Here is a 20,232-nt window from a genome sequence, read left to right as displayed (position 1 = left end):
TATCTATCTATCTATCTATCTATCTATCTATCTATCTATCTATCTATCATATTGAATAAAGTGATCAGGTTACCTTCCATAATAAAACACTAAGTAAACCCTATGTTAAAAAGTGCTCAAATATAGAATGTTTAAAAAGGAATAGACATTTTCCCCAAATAGTGGGGAAGAAAAAAATAATAACATATGCTCCATGTTGTTGTTTTGCTCAACTTTTTTTTTAGGGAGATTGGAGTAATAAGAAGAGTGCTGAGTGGGTAGAGTCCTAGAAAGAAACAGGAGGAGTGAGAAAGAGATGGAATAATGAACTAAATAATGTGAAAATAATGAGATGAGTGTAGTTTAGCAAAAATTAGATCAGTGCAAATTACATGCCAACACTCAACTCTTGATCTTCTGGGCTAACGGATGGGAAAAGAAATATGAAAGAATCTAAAGCAAGAGGGTAATTTTGAAAAATTATGTTTGATTTTAGCATACATGCCAGAAGTACATGAACCACAGATGTTCATCACCCCTCCCAGGACCACGTTCATTTTCAGCAGCTCAAGTGGGATGACCATAAAAGAAGTAAGTAAAACAAGGCTACCCTGGTGTTGCCCTGTTCAACCTCCACAGCCAGCTTTACACACTCTACTCAGTATTTTAAATTAAAAGAGCTTCTGGTAAAAATAAATTACAGACTGCAAGTTTTCTTCAGAATGGCTAAGTTCTCATTCAGTCTGAAACCTGTGTTCCCATAGTTTTGCCTTTCTATCTATTTCCCATCCTCCAATTCTAAACAAGCCTTATGGATGGACTTCTAGACTCAGCCCAAGTTCCAACTTCTGTGAAGATCTGCTCAACAGTTTGAGTCCAAGTGAATTTTTCTTGTTGAAACTTCTGTGACACTCATGTGGAATTGCTTAGTAATTATTCCACGAACATGTGTCTTGCTTCCTTAATTGGACTATAAGCTCCTGGGGGTTATGGAATATGTACATCATTTATTTTGTGGAATCTAAAGCATTCCCTGCTCAGTTCTGGGCTAATGGAAGGTGTTAAAAGTGACTAGAAATAGGTTATTGGGCCCTGTTCATATGCACTTGCTCAAAGTGGAAACCTACCTGAGCCCTCTAGGATGAATCTGGTTTTGATTTCTCCATATAAATCATTAATGACATTTTGCTTTTTATTTCTGCTATTAATTTAAAAAGCCCTGAGAAAATCATTTTTTATTTACACATGAATTAATATACTGTTTTTCAGAATGAAAACACGAGTCATTTTTCTTATGAATAATTTAGAATATTTGGGGATATTCTATTTCTGGATAAAATAGTTCAAAATAGCATTTTACTAAAGCATGTGTGATATGTATTTAAAAACAAAAACAAAATAGCTTCTGGAAATGTTGCTTTTGGAGTAAATTCGGTCATTCAAATAGTTTTCTCTCAAGACCCAAAAATGCTAGGGCGTTGCCAGCCTTGAGTTTGTCCTGAAAAAGAAAAGAAAAGGTTTTATTTTAAAGCATTATTAAATGGTTGTTTTTTGGTCCTTTATTGAGTGTCTTTATCAGGCTTTAAAAAATCAATTCCCTAATGTGAGAAACAAAATATTAGCAGGTTAAACAATGAATCTCTTCACCCAGGTTTTGCCCCACTGTCTGAAAACTAAGTTTGCAATTTGGTTGTAGGAGAAAAGGAGGAGAATTATAAGGGGGAGAGCCCTCTTAGGAAAATGCTCTTCTTTGGAAATGTCTACAGGACCCTCCAATGGGTTTTCAGGACTATTTGGAGGCAAATTCAGAGAAAAGGTACAGTGTAGGTCTGTGGGACAAGAGAGCTGGAAATAGTGCCCAGATGTCATCCAGCCATCCCCCAGCTTCTAGTCATATGTGTTGTCCTTTCACATGGCCCTGAATAAAAGTTAAGCTCTTCTGAAGCAAGAAAAGTGATATATAGATGAAGAGTCTCCGAATATTGTACAAATATGTACATTTATAAATTTCACATGAGAAAAGGACTGCCAAATTTTTCTTCACCTTCTCCCCAGCTACAGACTAGACCAGCTCCACAGAAAGAACTTCTGTGATTTGAAGGTAACTTTGTGATACCCTAAATGATATATGTCCGGTTTGCTAAGGGCAGGCACGTAGCTGAGGATGGAAGGAAACATGTATGGGGTTGTGTACCATCCATACCATTAATGTGTATCTGCATATCATGACCACTTCAGGGTTCTTGCACAGCCATGAAGAGTGGATTTGAGGCAGGGATCTCTTACTCAGGGTTCTTCCTTGATCCACACTTGGCCCATCCTCCTCTAATGGAAGATTTCAGAAGTGACTATTGCTGCGCTGAGAAACCATTTGCTTTACTTTTAAAAATAGGTTGGTACCAAGTACCCTTTGAAGGAGATACACTTTGGTGTCTTGGGTGGAGATCTGATCCTGGAGTCAGGAGATTTGGGTTGGGCATATGTGCTGTATAATCCAAGAGTTGTATCACCTTTGGCGAATCACTCAACTTCCAGGTCTTGTTTTCCTCCTCTGCATCTACATCGTGGACTGCATCTGCCTGTCTACTTCTCAGTATTGTGTTCATCAAATGGATTTGTTTACTTAATTTAAAAATTTTTTTAGTGAAATTTACCTTCACATGGTTCAAAATTCAAAAGGTATAAAATAGACACTTCCTTCCACTACTGCCACCCAACCACTACTTTTTCTTCCCAGAGTTATCAGTTTCTTGTCTGTGCTTCCAGAGATATTTTATGCATATATAAGCAAATGCTGATATTTAGGTATATAGATTTTTTGTTCACAAATGGATAGTATACTATACATAAATGGAAGTATCTGCATTGTTTTGCACCTTGATTTTTTAATTTAAAATATCTTTGAAATTGATTTTTAATATGCTTTATTGCTGTATAGATTCCATTGTATGGATATATTATTATTTATTTAAGTATTCCCCTGTAGGTTGTTTTCAGTCTTTTTATCACAAACAATGTTACAATGAATAACCTTGTACAGAATATCATGTGAATTTGTGACAGTATAAAATTTTTATGCAAGGTTTTTTGAAAACTTGAAAGTGATAAGCACATAAAATTAAATAATAAAAAACACATAAAATAGTAATTATTTTTCCATTAAAGTCTTAGTCATACTTGGATATGGATACTTAGAGTAATGTGGTTTCAGTTTAATTTTGGATAACTTTATAGAAAGTTTTTCATTTTCAACCCTTGTTGTAAAAAGTAAAAAAATCTTAGTACAGCTTCATACTTTAAAAAGTAAATATTTAACAATTCAACACTTTTAGTGCCTTAAGGTGGTGAAGTGCCAAAGGGGATGCTTTCTGTGTAAAGCAGTCTGAGCTTTCCCAGTTAATAACTTGCAATTAGTATGTATCAGAATGGACTCTTCTTGGCATCTGTTAAGGTGTTTCAAGCCTACCGAGATTTGATGAGCTCTATCCTTAATGATTAAAGCAGAGAATTAGAGTCCAAGGGAACTTTTGGATTCTAGTTTAGAAGAAAGCCAAGAATTATACAAAAGGATTACGACAAAGACTTAGGTAAGATTTGTTAAGAGTTTATATATCCCCATATTTTCATTTTTGTCCATCTCTAATCCGATAATGGTTGGTAGTGAAGCCCTCAGGAAGAATTATTTTGTTGGGATTTGGGGGTGGGATGGCAAGGGGATGAGAAAAGAGAGGGAATCTGAGGACATTGTATTAAGATGTCCTTAAACTCATCTTGGTTCAGGAGCCTGGCAGTAGAATAGGCAATGGCAGCCATTATGGCACATTTACTGACCCTAAAAGTCAAATTCCGCAAGAAAAAAGTCAGTTACTGAAGGTTCTGGCTCCTTGAGTCCTTGTTAATCAAGACTTCAGTCTCAGTGTTCAAATAACTAGAATCATTACAACTTTCAGACTGGTAGATTTGTATCAGGACTATTAAAGGAAGAATTTAGACATTTTTCTTATTTATCTAACATGCAAACATAAATATGTGATGATATGCTTCTTTACAGTTTTCTTTCTAGGCTTTATGTATTTAGTTGTACTAGGTTGACTTTCAGCTTTCTTACTTTCCTTTGCCCTTAAATAATTTTCTATTTCTGGAAATTGAGTAAGAGTTCAAGGAGTATTAAGTGTAATGGTTCCCCTGTTCTTTGTTCTCAAGGATCAAAGTGCTCTGAAACCAAACACAATTAGAGCAGGAAAACTCAGGGAGAAAACCATGAAGAAAAAGGCATATACCTTTGTTTCAGCATCAAATTCTTCTATGGACTCTATCAGTTTCCCAGGTTCCAGCTCACCTAGTGGAAAGGGGTAATCGGTTCCCAAAATGACTTTATCCTGAAAAAAAGTTTCTTTTTAATCAGCAATTTTATAGAACATCAAACAACCTCCTGTAAATGTAATTACATTTACCTATTACAAGCACGCCTGTGGTAAAATAACAGATTTCCTCCTGATTAATAGAACAAACTGATCTAAAATTTAAAAGATTTAACAGATTAAAAACCTATTCTGACATTTTCTCCAGTAGGTGTCACTATTAGGTCTCTTAAAGTTGCAAATCAACCCTCCTCCTCCCTTCTTTTCTTTAGATAACTGAAATACAGATTATGCAAATACAACACACAGGGCATTTACTAAATAAAACACATTAATGTCTTCAGATGAAATTAAGGATTACATATTTCTTAGAATGATACATTGCATAATTTTTGAAAACATACTAAGGTTGAGAAGGAAAAAATAGAGAACAACTGGATGAAAAAAGTAAAAAAACAAAAACAAAGCAAAAAACTCAACCCCCCAAACAATTCTCATTTCTATAAACTGGATTTTTATCTGTTTTTTTGAAAGATGTAGCTTTAAATATCCATTTTACACTTTGTATGATAAAGCACACAGGTGTGTCCATCTACAAACATGTAAAGCAATGTGTCAGGCAATGTGCTAGAATCTAGATTATCTTGGTCCATCAAACAGAGATGGTCCCTGTCCTCAGAGAACTCATGATCTAGTGAGAAAGAGAGTCATTAAATCCATAATGGCAGTCTATCAATATAAAAGAAGAAAAACACATTGTCTACCAGAAATTTTACTTCTAGAAACGTATCCCGCTTATACACATATAATGGAAATATATACAAGGAAATTAATTGCAACATTATTTGTAGCAGCAAAAGACTAGCAAACTAAGTTATAGGATATCCAAAAATAAAAAGGAATGAGGAATGCTTACATAAGCTGAAATGGAATAATCACCAAGTTATATTGTAAAGAGGAATGATCTTGAAGTTATATTGTAAAGAGGAAAAAAACGTCCAGGACAATGTGTCTGCTATGTTCATATTTCTGTTTAACAAGGGACCTGTAGACATAGAAATATGTGTTTGTATGTATCCAATCTATTTCAGGAATGGTACCCAAGAAACAAGTAACATCAGTTACCTTTGGGAAAGGAGACTACGATTAAGGGATGTGGGCGATCTCCCTTCTTTTTTTTTGGAGATAGAATTCAAATACCATAAAGTTTACCCTTTAAAAGTGTACAGTTCAATGGGTTTTAGTATATTCATGAATTCGTGTAATCATTTACACAATCTATTTCCAAAACATTTTTATCACCCCAAAAAGTAACCCCCATACCCATTAGTAGGCACTCCCCGTTCCCTCCTTCCTCTAGCCCCTGGAAGACACTAATTTACCCTCTGGAATCGTGTAGTATGTCACCTTCTTTCATTTAGTATACTGTTTTCAAGGTTCGTCCATCTTGTAGCCTGAATCAGTACTTCATTCCTTTTTAGTCTGAATAATGTTCCCTTATATAGATATATCACATTTTTAAATCTATTCATCAGATGATGGACATTTGGTTGTTTCTAATATTTGGCTATAATGATAATGCTCCTCTGAACATTTGTGTACAAGGTTTTATGTGCTCATATGTCTTCATTTCTACTGAGTATACACCTAGGAGTGGAATTGCTAGGTCATACGGTAAGTCCATTCAACATTTTGAAGAACTTTTTCCGTGGTGGCTACAGCACTCTACATTCCCATTAGCAATGTGTGAATGTTCCAATTTCTCCAAACCCTCAACAACACTTGTTATTGTCCATATTTTTTATTATACCCATCATAGTAGGTGTAAAGTAGTATCTCACTATGGTTTTGATTTGCATTTCTCTAATGACTATGTTGAGCGTCTTTTCATGTGCTCATTGGCCATTTGTATGTCTTTGGAAAATTATCTATTCAGATCCTTTGTGTCTATTCAAGGGCATGTGTTTTCTTTTTATAATTGTAAGAGTTCCTTATATTTTCTGAATACTAGAGATTTATCAGATATATGATTTACAAATATTTTCTTCATTCTTTGGGTTATCTTTTCACTTTATTGATAGCATATTTTGAAACACAAAAGTTTTAAATTTTGAGGAAGTCTAATTTATCTATTCTTTTCCTTTGGTTGCTTGTACTTTTGGTGTCATATTTAAGAAATTATTGCCTGATCCAAGGTCACAAAGGTTACAACGTGTTTTCTTTGAGAGTTTGTAATTTTAGCTCTTCCATTTAAGTCTTTGATTCATTTTGCACTAATTTTTGTGTATGGTGTAAAGGAGTCCAACTTTATTTTTTTGCATATGGATATCCTGTTGTCCCAATACAATGTGTTGAAAGGACTATTCTTTCCTCATTGAATCGTATTGGCACCTTTCTTCAAAATCAGTTGATCTTTATTACTGTCCCTATGCCAGTACCACACAGTTTTGATTACTGTATCTATGTAGAAAGTTTTGAAATTGGAAGTGTGAATCCTCCAACTTCGTTGTTCTTTTTCAAGATTGTTCTGGCTATTCTGGGTCCCCTGAATTTCCATATGAATTTTAGGGTCAACTTGTCAATTCCTGCAAAAAAAAGAAAAAGGCACCTGGATTTTTGATAGACATTGCATTGAATCTGTAGATCAATGTGGAGAGTATTGCCATTCAACAATATTAAGTTTTCCATAAACAAGATGTCTTTTCATTTATTTAGGTCTTCTTTAATTTGGTAGTTTATTGTTTATGTCTTGCACTTCTTTAGTTGAATTTATTCCTAAGTATTTTATTCTTTTGGATGTTATTATAAATGGAACTGTTTCTCCAATTTCATTTATGGATTATTCATTGCTAATCTATAGTAAAACAATTAACACAATATAGTAATACAATTAATTTTTGTATATTTATCTTGTATCCTACAATCTTGCAGAATGTGTTTATTAGCCTTGACAGTTTGTTTGTACATTCTTTAGAATTTTCTATATACAAGGTCATGTCATCTGCAAATAATTTTGCTTCTTCCTTTCCAATATGAATGCCTCTTAATTATTTTTCTTTCCTAATTTGCCCTGGCTAGAATCTCCAGTACAATGTTAAATAGAAGTGAGAAGAGCAGAACCTTTCAGTCTTTCACCATTAAGCATGATGTTAGTTGTGGGTTTTTCATAGGTGCCCTTCATCAGGTTAACAAAATTCCCTTCCACTAGTTGTTGAGTGTTTTTATCATGAAAGGCTGTTAGATCTTGTTGAATGCTTTTTCTGCATCCGTTGAGATGATCATGTAGTTTTTGCCCTTTATTCTATTAATATGGTGTATTATATTGATTGATTTTTATATGTTGAAACAACCTTGCATTCATGGGATAAATCCAAACTGGTCGTGGTGTATAATTCTTTTTATATGTTGCTGGATTCAGTTTAATAGATATTGTTGGGCAAATTTACAGTTATATTCATAAGGGATATTGGTCTGTAGTTTTCTGGTGATTACTTTGGTTTTGGTATCAAGGTAATGCTGGCCTCATAGAATAAGTTAGAAAGTGTTGCCTTCTTTTGTATTTTTTCAAAGAGTTTGTGAAGGATTGGTTGTAATTCTTTTTAAAAATTTTGGTAGAATTCACCAGTGAAGCCATCTGGTCCTGGGCTTACCATTGTGGGAAATTTTTAAATTACTAACTCAGTCTCTTTACTTGTTACAGGTCCCTTCAGATGTCCTATTTCTTGTGGAGTCAGTTTCTGTAGTCTTTCTGGGAATTTCATTTCACTTAAGTAATCTAATTTGTTAGCAATTGCTCATAGTTTTTCCTTATAATTCTTTTTATTTCTGTAAGGTCTGTAGTAATACCCTCCTTTTTCATTTCCAATTTTAGTAACTTGAATCTTCTCTTTTTTTTCTTGGCCAGTCTAGTTAAAGGTTTACCAATTTTGTTGATCTTCTCAAAGAACTAAGTTTTGGGTTTGTTAATTTTCCCTGTTGTTTTTCCATTTTATATTTCTTTTATATCTGCTCTAATATTTATTATTTCCTTCCTTATGCTTGCTTTGGGTTTAGTTTTCTCTAGTTTCTTAAGGTGGAAGGCTAGGCTATTGATTTGAGATCTTTATTCTTTTCAATATAGGCATTTTACTGCCATAAATTTCCCAGTAAGTACTGCTTTGCTGCTTCCCATGGTTTTTGGAATGTTGTGTTTTGTATTGTATTTGTCTTAAATATTTTCTAATTTCCCTTGTGATTTCTTCTCTGTGTAATGTCATTTCATTTCAGCCTGAAGGACACCCTTTAGTATTTCTTGTATGGCAAATCTACTAGTGATGAATTCTCTGGGTTTTTGTTTATTTGAGAATGTCTCCATTTCTCCTCATTTTTTGAGGATGTTTTTGCTGGATATAGAGTTCTTGATCACTTTTTTTCTTTCAGTGCTTTAAATATGTCTTCCACTGTCTTCTGACCTTTGTGGTTTCTGCTGAGGGCTAAGGATAGAGCTATAGGGAACATCAACACTGGGGGTGGAGTGGTTGTGAAAATGGAGGACAGAAGGAGGCAGAGAGCTCCCAAGAAGATGCAGAAAAAGGTGGCATTAGAAAAAATGCAATGAGAGATATTTGAAGAATAAAATTTTCAATAACTAATGCCTTAGAAGAACATGAAAAAGCTAAGGACTAAAGAGTGTCTATTGGATTTGGCAATCTTATTAAGTGTGCTTTCAGTGGAGTGATGCAGAGAAAATAAGATGTATTGAATGAAAAAGTAAATGGATGGTGAAATAATAGCAAGTATCTCATATCTCTTAGCTTGGATGCCTTTAATACATATAATAGTTTTGGTAAATTGTTTTTTCAAGAAATTTTTTCATTTATTATAATTTATAAAATTTAGTGGCATAAACTTATAATATTCTCTTGGTATCCTTTTAATGACTGTATGATCTGTAGTTATAGCCCACCTTTATCCCTGAGATTAGTAATTTGTGTTTTCTCTCTTTTTTCGCTTGCTCAATCTTCCTAGGAGTTTATCTATGTTACTAATCTCTTCAAAAAACCAACTTTTGATTTATTAATTCTTTTTATTGTTTGTCTTGTTTCTATTCTTTGATTTTTGCTCTTAGCTTTATCATTTCCTTTTGTAAGCTCAATCTGAGTTTAATTTTCTGCCCTTCTAGTTTCTTAAAGTTGAATCATAAGTCATTAATTTTTCACCTTTCTTCTTTTCCAGTGTAAGCATTTAAACCTCTACATTTTCTTCTATGCATTACCAGGGCTGCATTTCACAAATTTTCATATGTTGTATTTTCATTATCATCCATTTAAAATATTTTCTTCTTTTTGGGATTTTTTTCTCTGTTCCATGGATTATTTATAAGTATGTGGTTTAATATCCAAATATTTTATTATTGTTATTTTTAAATTATATCTGCTGGTCATAGAACATATTCTGTAAGACTTCAGCCTTTTGAAAGTATTGAGACTTGATTTAAGACCTAGCATATAGTCTAGTTTGGTAAAGGTCCCATATGTACTTAAAAAGAATATATACTTGCAGTTTTTGTGAGTGATGTTCTGTAAATATCGATTAAGTCAAAGTAGTTAATAGTGCTATTTTGATATTCAATATCCTTACTGATAGTTTTTTCTCAATCACTGAGAGATGGGTATTAAAATCTTCAACCATGTTTATGAATTTGTCTATTTTTCCCTTTAATGATGCCAGTTTTTGTTTCAAGAATTTTGAAGCTCTTTTATTAGCACATACTTGTTTGTGATTATTGTGTCTTACTGATGAATTGACCTTTTTATCAAAACAAAATACCCTCTTTAACTCTAGTTATACTCCTCTGCTCATCTGTTAAGTGAAAAATGGTATCTCAGTATAGTTTTAATTTTTATTTTTCTTATGCATGAGGTTGACTAGATCTTTTGCCAGTTTATGTAGTGTTATTGTTTGTTTTCTTACCTATTTTTAGAAACTCTTTACGTATTAGAGATTTAACTCTTCTATGATTTATGTTACAAATATTTTCTCAGTTTGTCATTTGACTTACTTTGCTTATAATATTTTATTGCCTTGCAAAATTTTTTTAACAACCAAATTTATTAATATTTTCCTTACAATTTCTAGATTTTGAGTTATCATTAGAAAAGTTTTCTCTACTTCCAAGATGTAGATGAATTTCCCTATATTTTCTTCTAAATACGCTTGTAATCTTGTCTGTCTTCCCCTCTAAAATATGAATTATTCCCATTGTGGGGACCTGAAATTGGCCACCCCAAGATATGTCTCTTTGGCATCAGGATTATTTGAGGCTCATTGCTTTTGCTAAACTGGGACAGGCAAGGAGGCTCTGAGGAATGGAACTTGCCCTTTGTTAGGACACGTTTACATTTGTAAGGTAAATCTCTATCTGTAAAAGGTGCCTCCCTCTCTGTACCAGGAAGAAGAAAGGCGATGACCTTCTCTCTGAAAACTCTTAATCAATACCAAAGGCAAGGACTTAAAATCTGCATTTTATTGTGCTTGTCTGGTAACCTCCTGTAACTGACTTCCCTCCCCCTCCCAACTTCGGCATTTTTTAAGGATTGAGCATCTTTCTTTAGGCTAGGAACTGATTGCTGAGCTCACCTGTGACCGCCCAGCTCCAGACAATTGACTTGCCTCCGGCTACGCCCTCTGAGACAGCAGACCACTACCTGCTGTGTCCATCAAGCGCTGTGCTGACAGGGCAATCTTGTGACTATTGTGGGAGGGACATTTCAATCACATGTGAAACACCCTGTTTGGGGGTATATAACCACTGTGTGCACCCCACTTCTTCGGTGCCCCTTTCTTCCTTCGGGAAGAAAGGCCCCGGGCCATGGTCCTCATAAAGCTTTGTTTAATTTTCTCTTGCTATTCTGTCTCACGTGAATTTAATTCGTCTCCGGCCAGACGAACCCCCATTTGGGAAGAGGAAATGTCTTCCTCCCCTACACCATATAGCACCAATCATGTTGTTAGAGCTTAAAAATATTTCATGAATGAGTGAATGACAGTTTTTAGTCCTAAGGACTGTTTTTAAACTGTATTATACAGAGAATTCTTGGAGGCTAGAGGGAAGGGGAACAGCGTAAATGGAATATGAAGGGAGAGAGAAGAGGGGAGGAAGGGAGGCCTGCTAGACAAAACTTCCTTACTCACCCCACTCCATAATTAGAACAACTCTACCTTTCTCTGTTTTACTTGTTAACACATTATTATAAGACTTCGTTTGACCATAGGTTTTTATGTATTAAAAACAAAGTTTGAAAACACTGAACTAGAATGTTTCTAAGGTTCCTTGTGACTCTAAAGTCTAGATTCTTACTGACTCTAACCCAATGTTTCTCAACTCTACTTGTATATTAATATCACCTAGGGAGACTTAAAAAAGTACCCACCCCAGACCCTACCCCAAATCAATTAAATCATTGTATCTGGGGGTGGGCCTATTTTTCTAAAAGAGCCCCAGGTGATTCTAATGTACAACTGGGGTTGAGAACCACTGAACTAACCCATGTTCTTGGCCTCAATTAACCTATGTTATATTCGTCTGAATTAATAAGGCATAGATATGGGACCAAAAATATGAGACATTTGGAAAAAACTCAACCTTGAGCAATTAATTAGACTTACACCATAACTGAGTTTAGGATTTTAATGTGTCCACCATAATAGTGTCTTTTTTCAACTGAAGATGTTAAGTAGCAATTCTGATTATGTTTGTATAACATTTTTGCCGCAGTTAATTGGGAATTGTATCTTGGGTATTAATTGGGTAATTTCACAAGTTCTAATGCCTAATGCATGATTATTTGATAGAGGATGAAACCAAACCTCTTTTTCCTTCTGGTGAAGGAAAATTGCCCAAGCCAGAAGCCTGGGAGTCATGTTGGACTCCTCCTGCTCTCTCACTCCAAAATCTCATGGATCACTAAGGCCTTTGGATTCTACCTCTATATCATTTTTTGCACCCATCACTTCCCCTCCACTTCCCCAGTTCTTCCCTTAACTCAGGCTCTTACCACCTCTTAGCTCAGCCAAGGGTGACTTCTGTACTGAAGTGCCCTAAATGTACTTTTATTAATAGCACTTATTACATTGCTATGAGATAATCTCTTATAATAATAATAACAATAACAATATCTAACATTTATTGATTGCTTACTATGTGCAGGATGCTGTTCTAAGCCATTTACTCATTTATTCTGTCATTAACTCATTTAATCCTCATAAGCTTCCTATGAGATCAGTCCTGTTATTATTGTCATTCAACAGATGAGGAAACAGAGATGATAACTAACTTGCCTAGGGTTGCATGGCTAGTGTGCTGTGGAGCCAGGCTTTTGTCCACATCTCCTCTACTCAGCTAAGAACTGTGACAGAAACTGTGTCTCTAGCTCTGAGCAAAATTCCTGGTATAGAGTGGATGTTTATTGCATTAAACTGGGCCACTACTATAGTCTTCTAATTGATCTCCCTGATTCCAGTTGCATTCATTTTAATTAATACCTAACTGGAGAGAATGCTGTTTTAAAAATACAGATCTGATCATGCTACATCCCTACTTAAAATCCTTCAATAATTTCCCATTGTCTAGAAGGTAAAGCCCAAATTCCTTAGCATGGCATAGGTCGCCCCCCCCCCACAAATGTGAGAAAGAAAGTCGTCTTAAACCTGAGCTGGGCAGAACTTTGTGGTCTGATACGACTAGCTGTTCTTCTTGGGGAATAATTACCATTCCTGATAAAATACTTGAGCAATTTTTAATACAATTTAGTAAGCTTAGGAACCCTTCCTATAAAACCCACTCAATTGGGGGCCGGCCTCGTGGTGTAGTGGTTAAGTTCACGCACTCCACTTCAGTGGCCTAGGGTTCGTCAGTTCAGATTCTGGGCACGGACCTACACACCGCTCATCAAGGTATGCTGTGGTGGCATCCCACATAGAAGACCTAGAAGGACTTACAACTATGTACTGGGGCTTTGGGGAGGAAAAAAAAGGAGGAAGATTGGCAACAGATGTTAGCTCAAGGTTAATCTTCCTCACCAAAAACAAAACAAAACAAAACATACCTTTAAAAAAAACCCACTCAGTTGATTGTTAGCCTTGACACTAGTCTGCCCTTTAACCAATAATGTAAAAAGGCTACTTGTCCTTTTTTTTTTTTGAGAATCATTACAACATCCAATTTATTTCAAGTAGATTAGAACATTATGCACTTAATCCAATCATCAAAGAATAAATAGATGATAACTATTAAACTTTCTTGATACATCTTTTTTTGTATCTCTATTTTACTTTATTTTTTTCGTGTGCATCATAATATATTTTGAATTCTGTGTAGATTACATCATGTTCACCACCCAAAGACTAATTATAATCCATCACCACACGAGTGTACCTAATTACCCCTTTCATCCTCCTCCCTCCCCTCTTCCCTTCTGGTAACCACCAATCCAATCTCTGCGGCTATGGCTATGTGTTTGTTTGTTGTTGTTTTTATCTTCTACTTATGTATGAGATCATATGGTATTTGACTTTCTTCCTCTGACTTATTTCACTTAGCATAATACCCTCAAGGTCCATCCACATTGTCACAAATGGCTGGATTTCATCATTTCTTATGGCTGAGTAGTATTCCATTGTGTATATATACTGCATCTTCTTTATGCATTCATCCCTTGATGGGCACCTAGGCTGCTTCCAAGTCTTGGCTATTGTGATTAATGCTGCAATGAACATAGGGGTGCATGTATCTTTATGCATTTGTGTTTTCAAGTTCTTTGGATAAATACCCAGCAGTGGAATAGCTGGATCATATGGTAGATTTATTCTTAATTTTCTGAGGAAACTCCATACTGCTTTCCATAGTGGCTGCACCAGTTTGCACTCGCACCAGCAGTGTACGAGGGTTCCCTTCTCTCCACATCATCTCCAACACTTGTTGTTTCCTGTCTTTTCATTATAGCCATTCTGACCGGAGTGAGGTGATATCTCATTGTAGTTTGTTTTGCGTTTCTCTGATAGCCAATAATGTTGAGCATCTTTTCATGTGCCTGTTGGCCATCTTCTTTGGAGAAATCTCTGTTCAGATCTTTTGCCCATTTTTTAATTGGGTTGTTGGTTTTTTGTTGAGCTGTATGAGTTCTTTGTATATTTTGTATATTAACCCCTTATCTGATATAGTTTGCAAAAATCTTCTCTCAATTGTTAGGTTGTCTTTTCGTTTTGTTGATGGTTTCCTTTGCTGTGCAGAAGCTTTTTACTTTGATGTAGTCCCATCTGTTCATTTTTTCTTTTGTTTCCCTTGCCTGGTCAGACATGGCACTTGAAAATATGCTGCTAAGACTGATGTCAAAGAGTGTACTGCTTATGTTTTCTTCTAGAAGTTTCATGGTTTCAGGTCTTACATTCAAGCCTTTAATCCATTTTGAGTTGATTTTTGTGCATGGTGTAAGATAATGGTCTGCTTTCATTCCTTTGCATGTGGCTGTCCAGTTTTCCCAAAACCATTTATTGAAGAGACCCTCCTTTCTCCACTGTATGCTCATGGCTCCCTTGTCAAAAATTAGCTGTCCATAAAAGTGTAGGTTTATTTCTGGGCTATCAATTCCATTCCATTGATCTGTGTGTCTGTTTTTCTGCCAGTACCGTGCTGTTTTGGTTACTATGGCTTTGTAGTATATTTTGAAATCAGGGAGTGTGATACCTCTAGCTTTGTTCTTTTTTCTCAGGATTGCTTTGCTTATTTAGGGTCTCTTGCTGTTCCATATAAATTTTAGGGTTCTTTGTTCTATTTCTGTAAAAAATGTTGTTGGAACTTTGATAGGGATTGTGTTGGATCTATAGTTTGCTTTAGGAAGTATGGACAGTTCAATGACGTTAATTCTTCCAATCCAAGAGCACAGAATATCTTTCCATTTCTTTGTGTCTTCTTCAATTTCTTTCAACAATGTTTTATAGTTTTTGGTGTACAGATCTTTCACCTCTTTGGTTAAGTTTATTCCTAGTTATTTTATTCTTTTTGTTGCAATTGTTAAATGGGATTGTATTCTTAATTTCTCTTGCTGTTACTTCTTTGTTAGTGTACAGAAACACAACTGATTTTTGTACGTTGATTTTGTATACTGTGACTTGACTGTATTCATTTATCATTTCTAAAAGTTTTTTAGTGGATTCCTTAGGATTTTCTATATATAAAATCATGTCATCTACAAACAGTGACAGTTTTACTTCTCTTCCAATTTGGATCTCTTTTATTTCCTATTCTTGCCTGATTGCTCTGGTTAGGACTTCCAATACTATGTTAAATAAGAGTGGTGACAGTGGGCATCCTTGTCTGGTTCCTGTTCTTAGAGGGATATCTTTCAGTTTTTCTCCATTGAGAATGATATTAGCTGTGGGTTCATCATATATGGCCTTTATTATGTTGAGGTATTTTCCTTCTATACCCATTTTACTTAGAGTTTTTATCATAAATGGATGCTGTATCTTGTCAAATACTTTCTCTGCATCTATTGAGATGATCATGTGATTTTTATTCTTCATTTTGTTAATGTGGTGTGTTATGTTGATTGATTTGCAAATGTTGAAACATCCCTGCATCCCTGGAATAAAACTCACTTGATCATGATGTGTGACTTTTTAAATATATTGTTGCTTTTGATTTGCTAGTATTTTGTTGAGGATTTTTGCATGGATGTTCATCAGTGATATTGGCCTATAATTTTCCTTTTTTGTGTTGTCCTTGTCTGGTTTTGGTATCAGGATAATGTAGGCTTCGTAGAATGAGTTAGGACGCCTCTCCTCCTCTTCAATTTTTTGGAACAGTCTGAGAAGGATAGGTATTAAGTCTTCTTTGAATGTTTGGTAGAATTCACCAGGGAAGCTGTCTGGTCCTGGACTTTTATTTTTGGGGAGGTTTTTGATTACTGTTGCGATCTCCTTACTTGTGATCCATCTGTTCAAATTCTCTACTTCTTCTTGATCCAGTTTTGGAAGGTTGTATGATTCTAAGAATTTATCCATTTCTTCTAGATTATCCAATTTGTTGGCATATAGCTTTTCATAGTATTCTCTTATAATCTTTTGTATTTCTGAGGAGTCTGTTGTAATTTCTCCTCTTTCACTTCTGATTTTATTTATTTGAGCCTTTTCTCTTTTTTTTCTTGGTGAGTCTAGCTATCGGTTTGTCAATTTTGTTTATCTTTTCAAAGAACCAGCTCTTGGTTTCATTAATTTTTTTCTATTGATGTTTAGTCTCTATTTCATTTATCTCTGCTCTTATTTTTATTATTTCCTTCCTTCTGCTGATTTTGGACTTTGTTCTTCTCTTTCCAGTTCCTTTAGGTGCACTGTTAGATAGTTTATTTGGGATTTTTCTTGTTTGTTGAAGTAGGCCTGAATTGCTATAAACTTCCCTCTTAGAACAGCTTTTGCTGTATCCCATAGATTTTAGCATGTCATATTTTCATTTTCATTTGTCTCCAGCTGATTTTTGATTTCTCCTTTGAAATTTCTTCATTGACCCAATTATTGTTCAGTACCGTTTTGTTTAACCTCCACATTTTTATGGCTTTTCTTATTTTCTTCCTATTGTTGATTTCTACTTTCATACCTTTGTGGTCTGATAAGATGTTTGGTATTATTTTCATCTTCTTAAATTTATTGAGACTTGCTTTGTGGCCTAATGTGTGATCAATCCTGGAGAATGTTCCACGTGCATTTGAAAAGAATGTGTATTCTGTGGTTTTTGGGTGGAATGACTAAGTCCATTCTGGTCTAAAGTGTTGTTTAAGGCCAGTGTTTCCTTATTGATCTTCTGTTTGGATGATTTATCCATTGGTGTAAGTGGAGTGTTAAAGTACCCCACTATTATTGTGTTACTGTCTATTTCTCCTTATATGTCTGTTAATAATTGCTTTATATATTTAGGTGCTCCTATGTTGGGTGCATAGATGTTTACAAGTGTTATATCCTCTTGTTGGATTGTTCCCTTTATCATTATGTAGTGTGCTTCTTTGTCTCTTGTTACAGTTTTTGTTTTAAAGTCTATTTTGTCTGGTATAAGTATTGCTACCCCAGCTTTCTTTTCTTTGCCATTTGCATGGAGTATATTTTCCATTCTTTCACTTTAAGTTTATGAGTGTCTTTAGGTCTGAAGTGTGTCTCCTGTATGCAGCATATATATGGGTCTTGTTTTTTTTATCCAATTGGCCACCCTCTGCCTTTTGATTACAGCATTTAGTCCATTGACATTTAAAGTAGCTATTGACAAATATGTATTTATTGCCATCTTGTTCTTTCTTTTTTCTAGGTGTTTTAGCAGCTCTTCTCTGTTCCTTTCTTCTTCTCTTGCTCTCTTCTCTTGTGGTTTGATGGTTTTCTTTAGTAATATGTTTGATTTATTTCCTCTTACTTGTTTTTTATTGTAAGTTTCTGGTTTGTGATTACCATAAGGTTCCTATATAATATTCTATGTATATAACAGTCTGTATTGAGTTGATAGTCTCTTTAGCTTGACTTCTTTCTAATAGCTCTACTCTTTTCCTCCCCTCCTCCCACATTTTATGTTTTTGAAATCGTATCTAATCTCATGTTTTGTATGTGTCTATCCATTACCCTTTTATCATTAAAATAGGTAATTTTAGTACTTTTGCTTTTTAACTTTCATGTTATCTTCATAGGTCGTTGATCTCCTACCTTTACTATATTTTTGCCTTTACCAGTGATTTTATTGCCTGTTTTTTTTTTTTTGGTTTTAAAAAAATAATAATCTTATCCCTCTTTGAGGTCTTCTCTTTCCCACTTAAATAAGTCCCTTCAGCATTTATTGTAGAACTGGTTTCTTGGTGATAAACTGTAATTTTTGCTTGTCTGGGAAGCTTTTTATCTCTCCTTCCATTCTGAATGATAACCTTGCTGGATAGAGTATTCTTGGCTGTAGGTTTTTTCCTTTCAGCACTTTAAGTTTGTCATGCCATTCCCTTCTAGCTTGTAGGGTTTTGGCTGAGAAGTCCACCTATAGTCTTATGGGCTTTCTTTTCTATGTCACTTGTTGTGTTTCTCTTGTGGCTTTTAGTATTCTCTCTTTACCTTTAATTCTTGACATTTTCATTATAATGTGTCTTGGTGTGGGCCTCTTTTGGCTTATCTTGTTTGGTGCTCTCTGTGCTTCCTGTACTTGGATGTCTATTTCCTTTCTTACGTTAGGAAAGTTTTCAGCCATTACTTCTTCAAATAGATTCTCTGTCCCTTTCTCTTTCTTGTCTCCTTCTGGGACACCTATAATATGAATGTTAGTGCACTTGATATTGTCCCAGAGTTCCCTTAGACTGTTCTCATTCTTTTTAATTCTTTTTTCTTTTATCTGTTCAGCTTGGTTGATTTCCTCTAGTCTTTTGTCCAGCTTGTTGATCTTTTCTTCTGTATCATCTACTCTACTATTGAGTCCCTATAGTGAAATTTTCATTTCCAGTATTGTATTTTTCATTTCTGATTGGTTCTATTTTATATTTTCTAGTTCTTTGTTGATGATCTTGCTGTGTTCATCCAGTCTTCTCCCAATATCAGTGACCATCCTTATGAGTTTTTGTTTGAACTCCTTGTCAAGTAGATTGCTTATTTCTGTTGCATTTAGTTCTTTTTCTGGGGTTTTGTCCTCTTCTCTTGCTTGGAATATATTCCTTTGCCTCCTCATTATGCCTCTTTCTCTGTGATTATATCTATGTATTAGGTGAGTCAGCTATGTATCCTGATCTTGGAGAAATGGCCTTATGTAAGAGATGCCTTTTGAGACCCAGCAGTGTGCTTCCCACTTATCACCAGTCCAAATGATCCAGGAATGACCCCTGTGTGGGCTACTGGTATCTTTCTGCTGTGGCAGGGTTGCTCTTACTGCAGCTACCTGGGGAGTCTAGTCTTTCCTTCCCTGGCCATGTTTTTGTAAATCTGGCTTGGGGAGCCTCAGCAGCATTGGCTACAAGGTCTAATAGCACACTCCTGTTGCAGTTTTCCTGTTAATTGGGTAGGTACCCAGTGTAGCTCATTGCTAGGCTTAGGGGCTTACAGTTGCTGTAGGCCTCAGGCCTGCAAGGATTTTGTCAGCTCTCTTAGGATTGTAGCTGAGTGGGGCTTGCCCTAGGCATGGGAGAACCCAATTGTTTCAGCCTTTGGAAGGTGATGCTGATCCTCCTTATGGCTGTTTGTGAAGCACAGGTCTTCTGCTGCTGATAAACCCCACCCCCCACAGGTCCACACACACCATCAACACAGTCCTGGTCTGTGCACACTTCTGGACCCTCTGGAGCATACCCCATTGCCCCACTGCAGAGGCCTCCACCTCTCCACCAATGCTTACCACAGTTCACTTGGTTCTCACAGAGGCCCTGCCACACAGAGGCAGACATATTTGCATGGCTGTAGAGGATCAAGGAACCCAGTCAATGCAGGCTGACAAGTAGCCTGTGGGCTTGCTGTTGGGCAGTGCCCATCCATAGGGCGGGATGCCTGCCCTGGCTGAACTGGATTAAATCTGCACTCTAGTGGGTGTGGCAGACCCCAGGGCTAACAGGCCAGGGGAAGAACTTCAGTGTTCAATAGTGTCTGCCAGTGTCTGTGTCAGCACGCCTGTACTAGGTGACAACAATGGCCACCATCAATGTCTCAGTCTCTGAAGATGCACTGATAGCCTACCAGGTGAGTCTCTTTTCACCAAAGGACTGTGCAGCCTTCTTCTTGGTGATTTTAGGTTGCTCTTGGAGACAGGTGAGTTTGTGTATGGGCTCTTTAAGAGCTGGGTTTTTTCGGCTTTCATCCTATAGCTTTTCTGGGGGTATCCCCTGTTGCAGTGAATAGTCAGTGAAGCCAGATGGGAGGA

At 35.8% G+C, this 20,232-nt stretch overlaps 1 protein-coding gene across 3 annotated transcripts in view; it reads right to left on the bottom strand.

The window, feature by feature from the left end:
• Positions 1-496: 496 nt before the first annotated feature.
• The window catches only part of LOC124233830 (2-amino-3-carboxymuconate-6-semialdehyde decarboxylase), a 70,081-nt gene continuing 50,345 nt past the window's right edge, over positions 497-20,232 (bottom strand). Inside the window, exons 9-10 of one of the 3 annotated variants that reach the window (XM_046651074.1) lie at positions 4,260-4,358; positions 497-1,477 (exon numbers count right to left, since the gene is read on the bottom strand). In XM_046651074.1, coding sequence (XP_046507030.1) covers positions 1,415-1,477; positions 4,260-4,358 — 162 coding nt within the window. In that variant the 3' untranslated portion in view covers positions 497-1,414. The remainder of the gene's footprint in view (positions 1,478-4,259; positions 4,359-20,232) is intronic. The other 2 variants (XM_046651075.1, XM_046651073.1) reach the window with 2 other exon arrangements.

This window comes from Equus quagga, unplaced genomic scaffold (assembly GCF_021613505.1).
Source record: "Equus quagga isolate Etosha38 unplaced genomic scaffold, UCLA_HA_Equagga_1.0 252_RagTag, whole genome shotgun sequence".
Classification (NCBI taxonomy): domain Eukaryota; kingdom Metazoa; phylum Chordata; class Mammalia; order Perissodactyla; family Equidae; genus Equus; species Equus quagga.
Note: the sequence above shows the minus strand (reverse complement) of the source record. Positions and strands in the feature narration are given on the sequence as shown.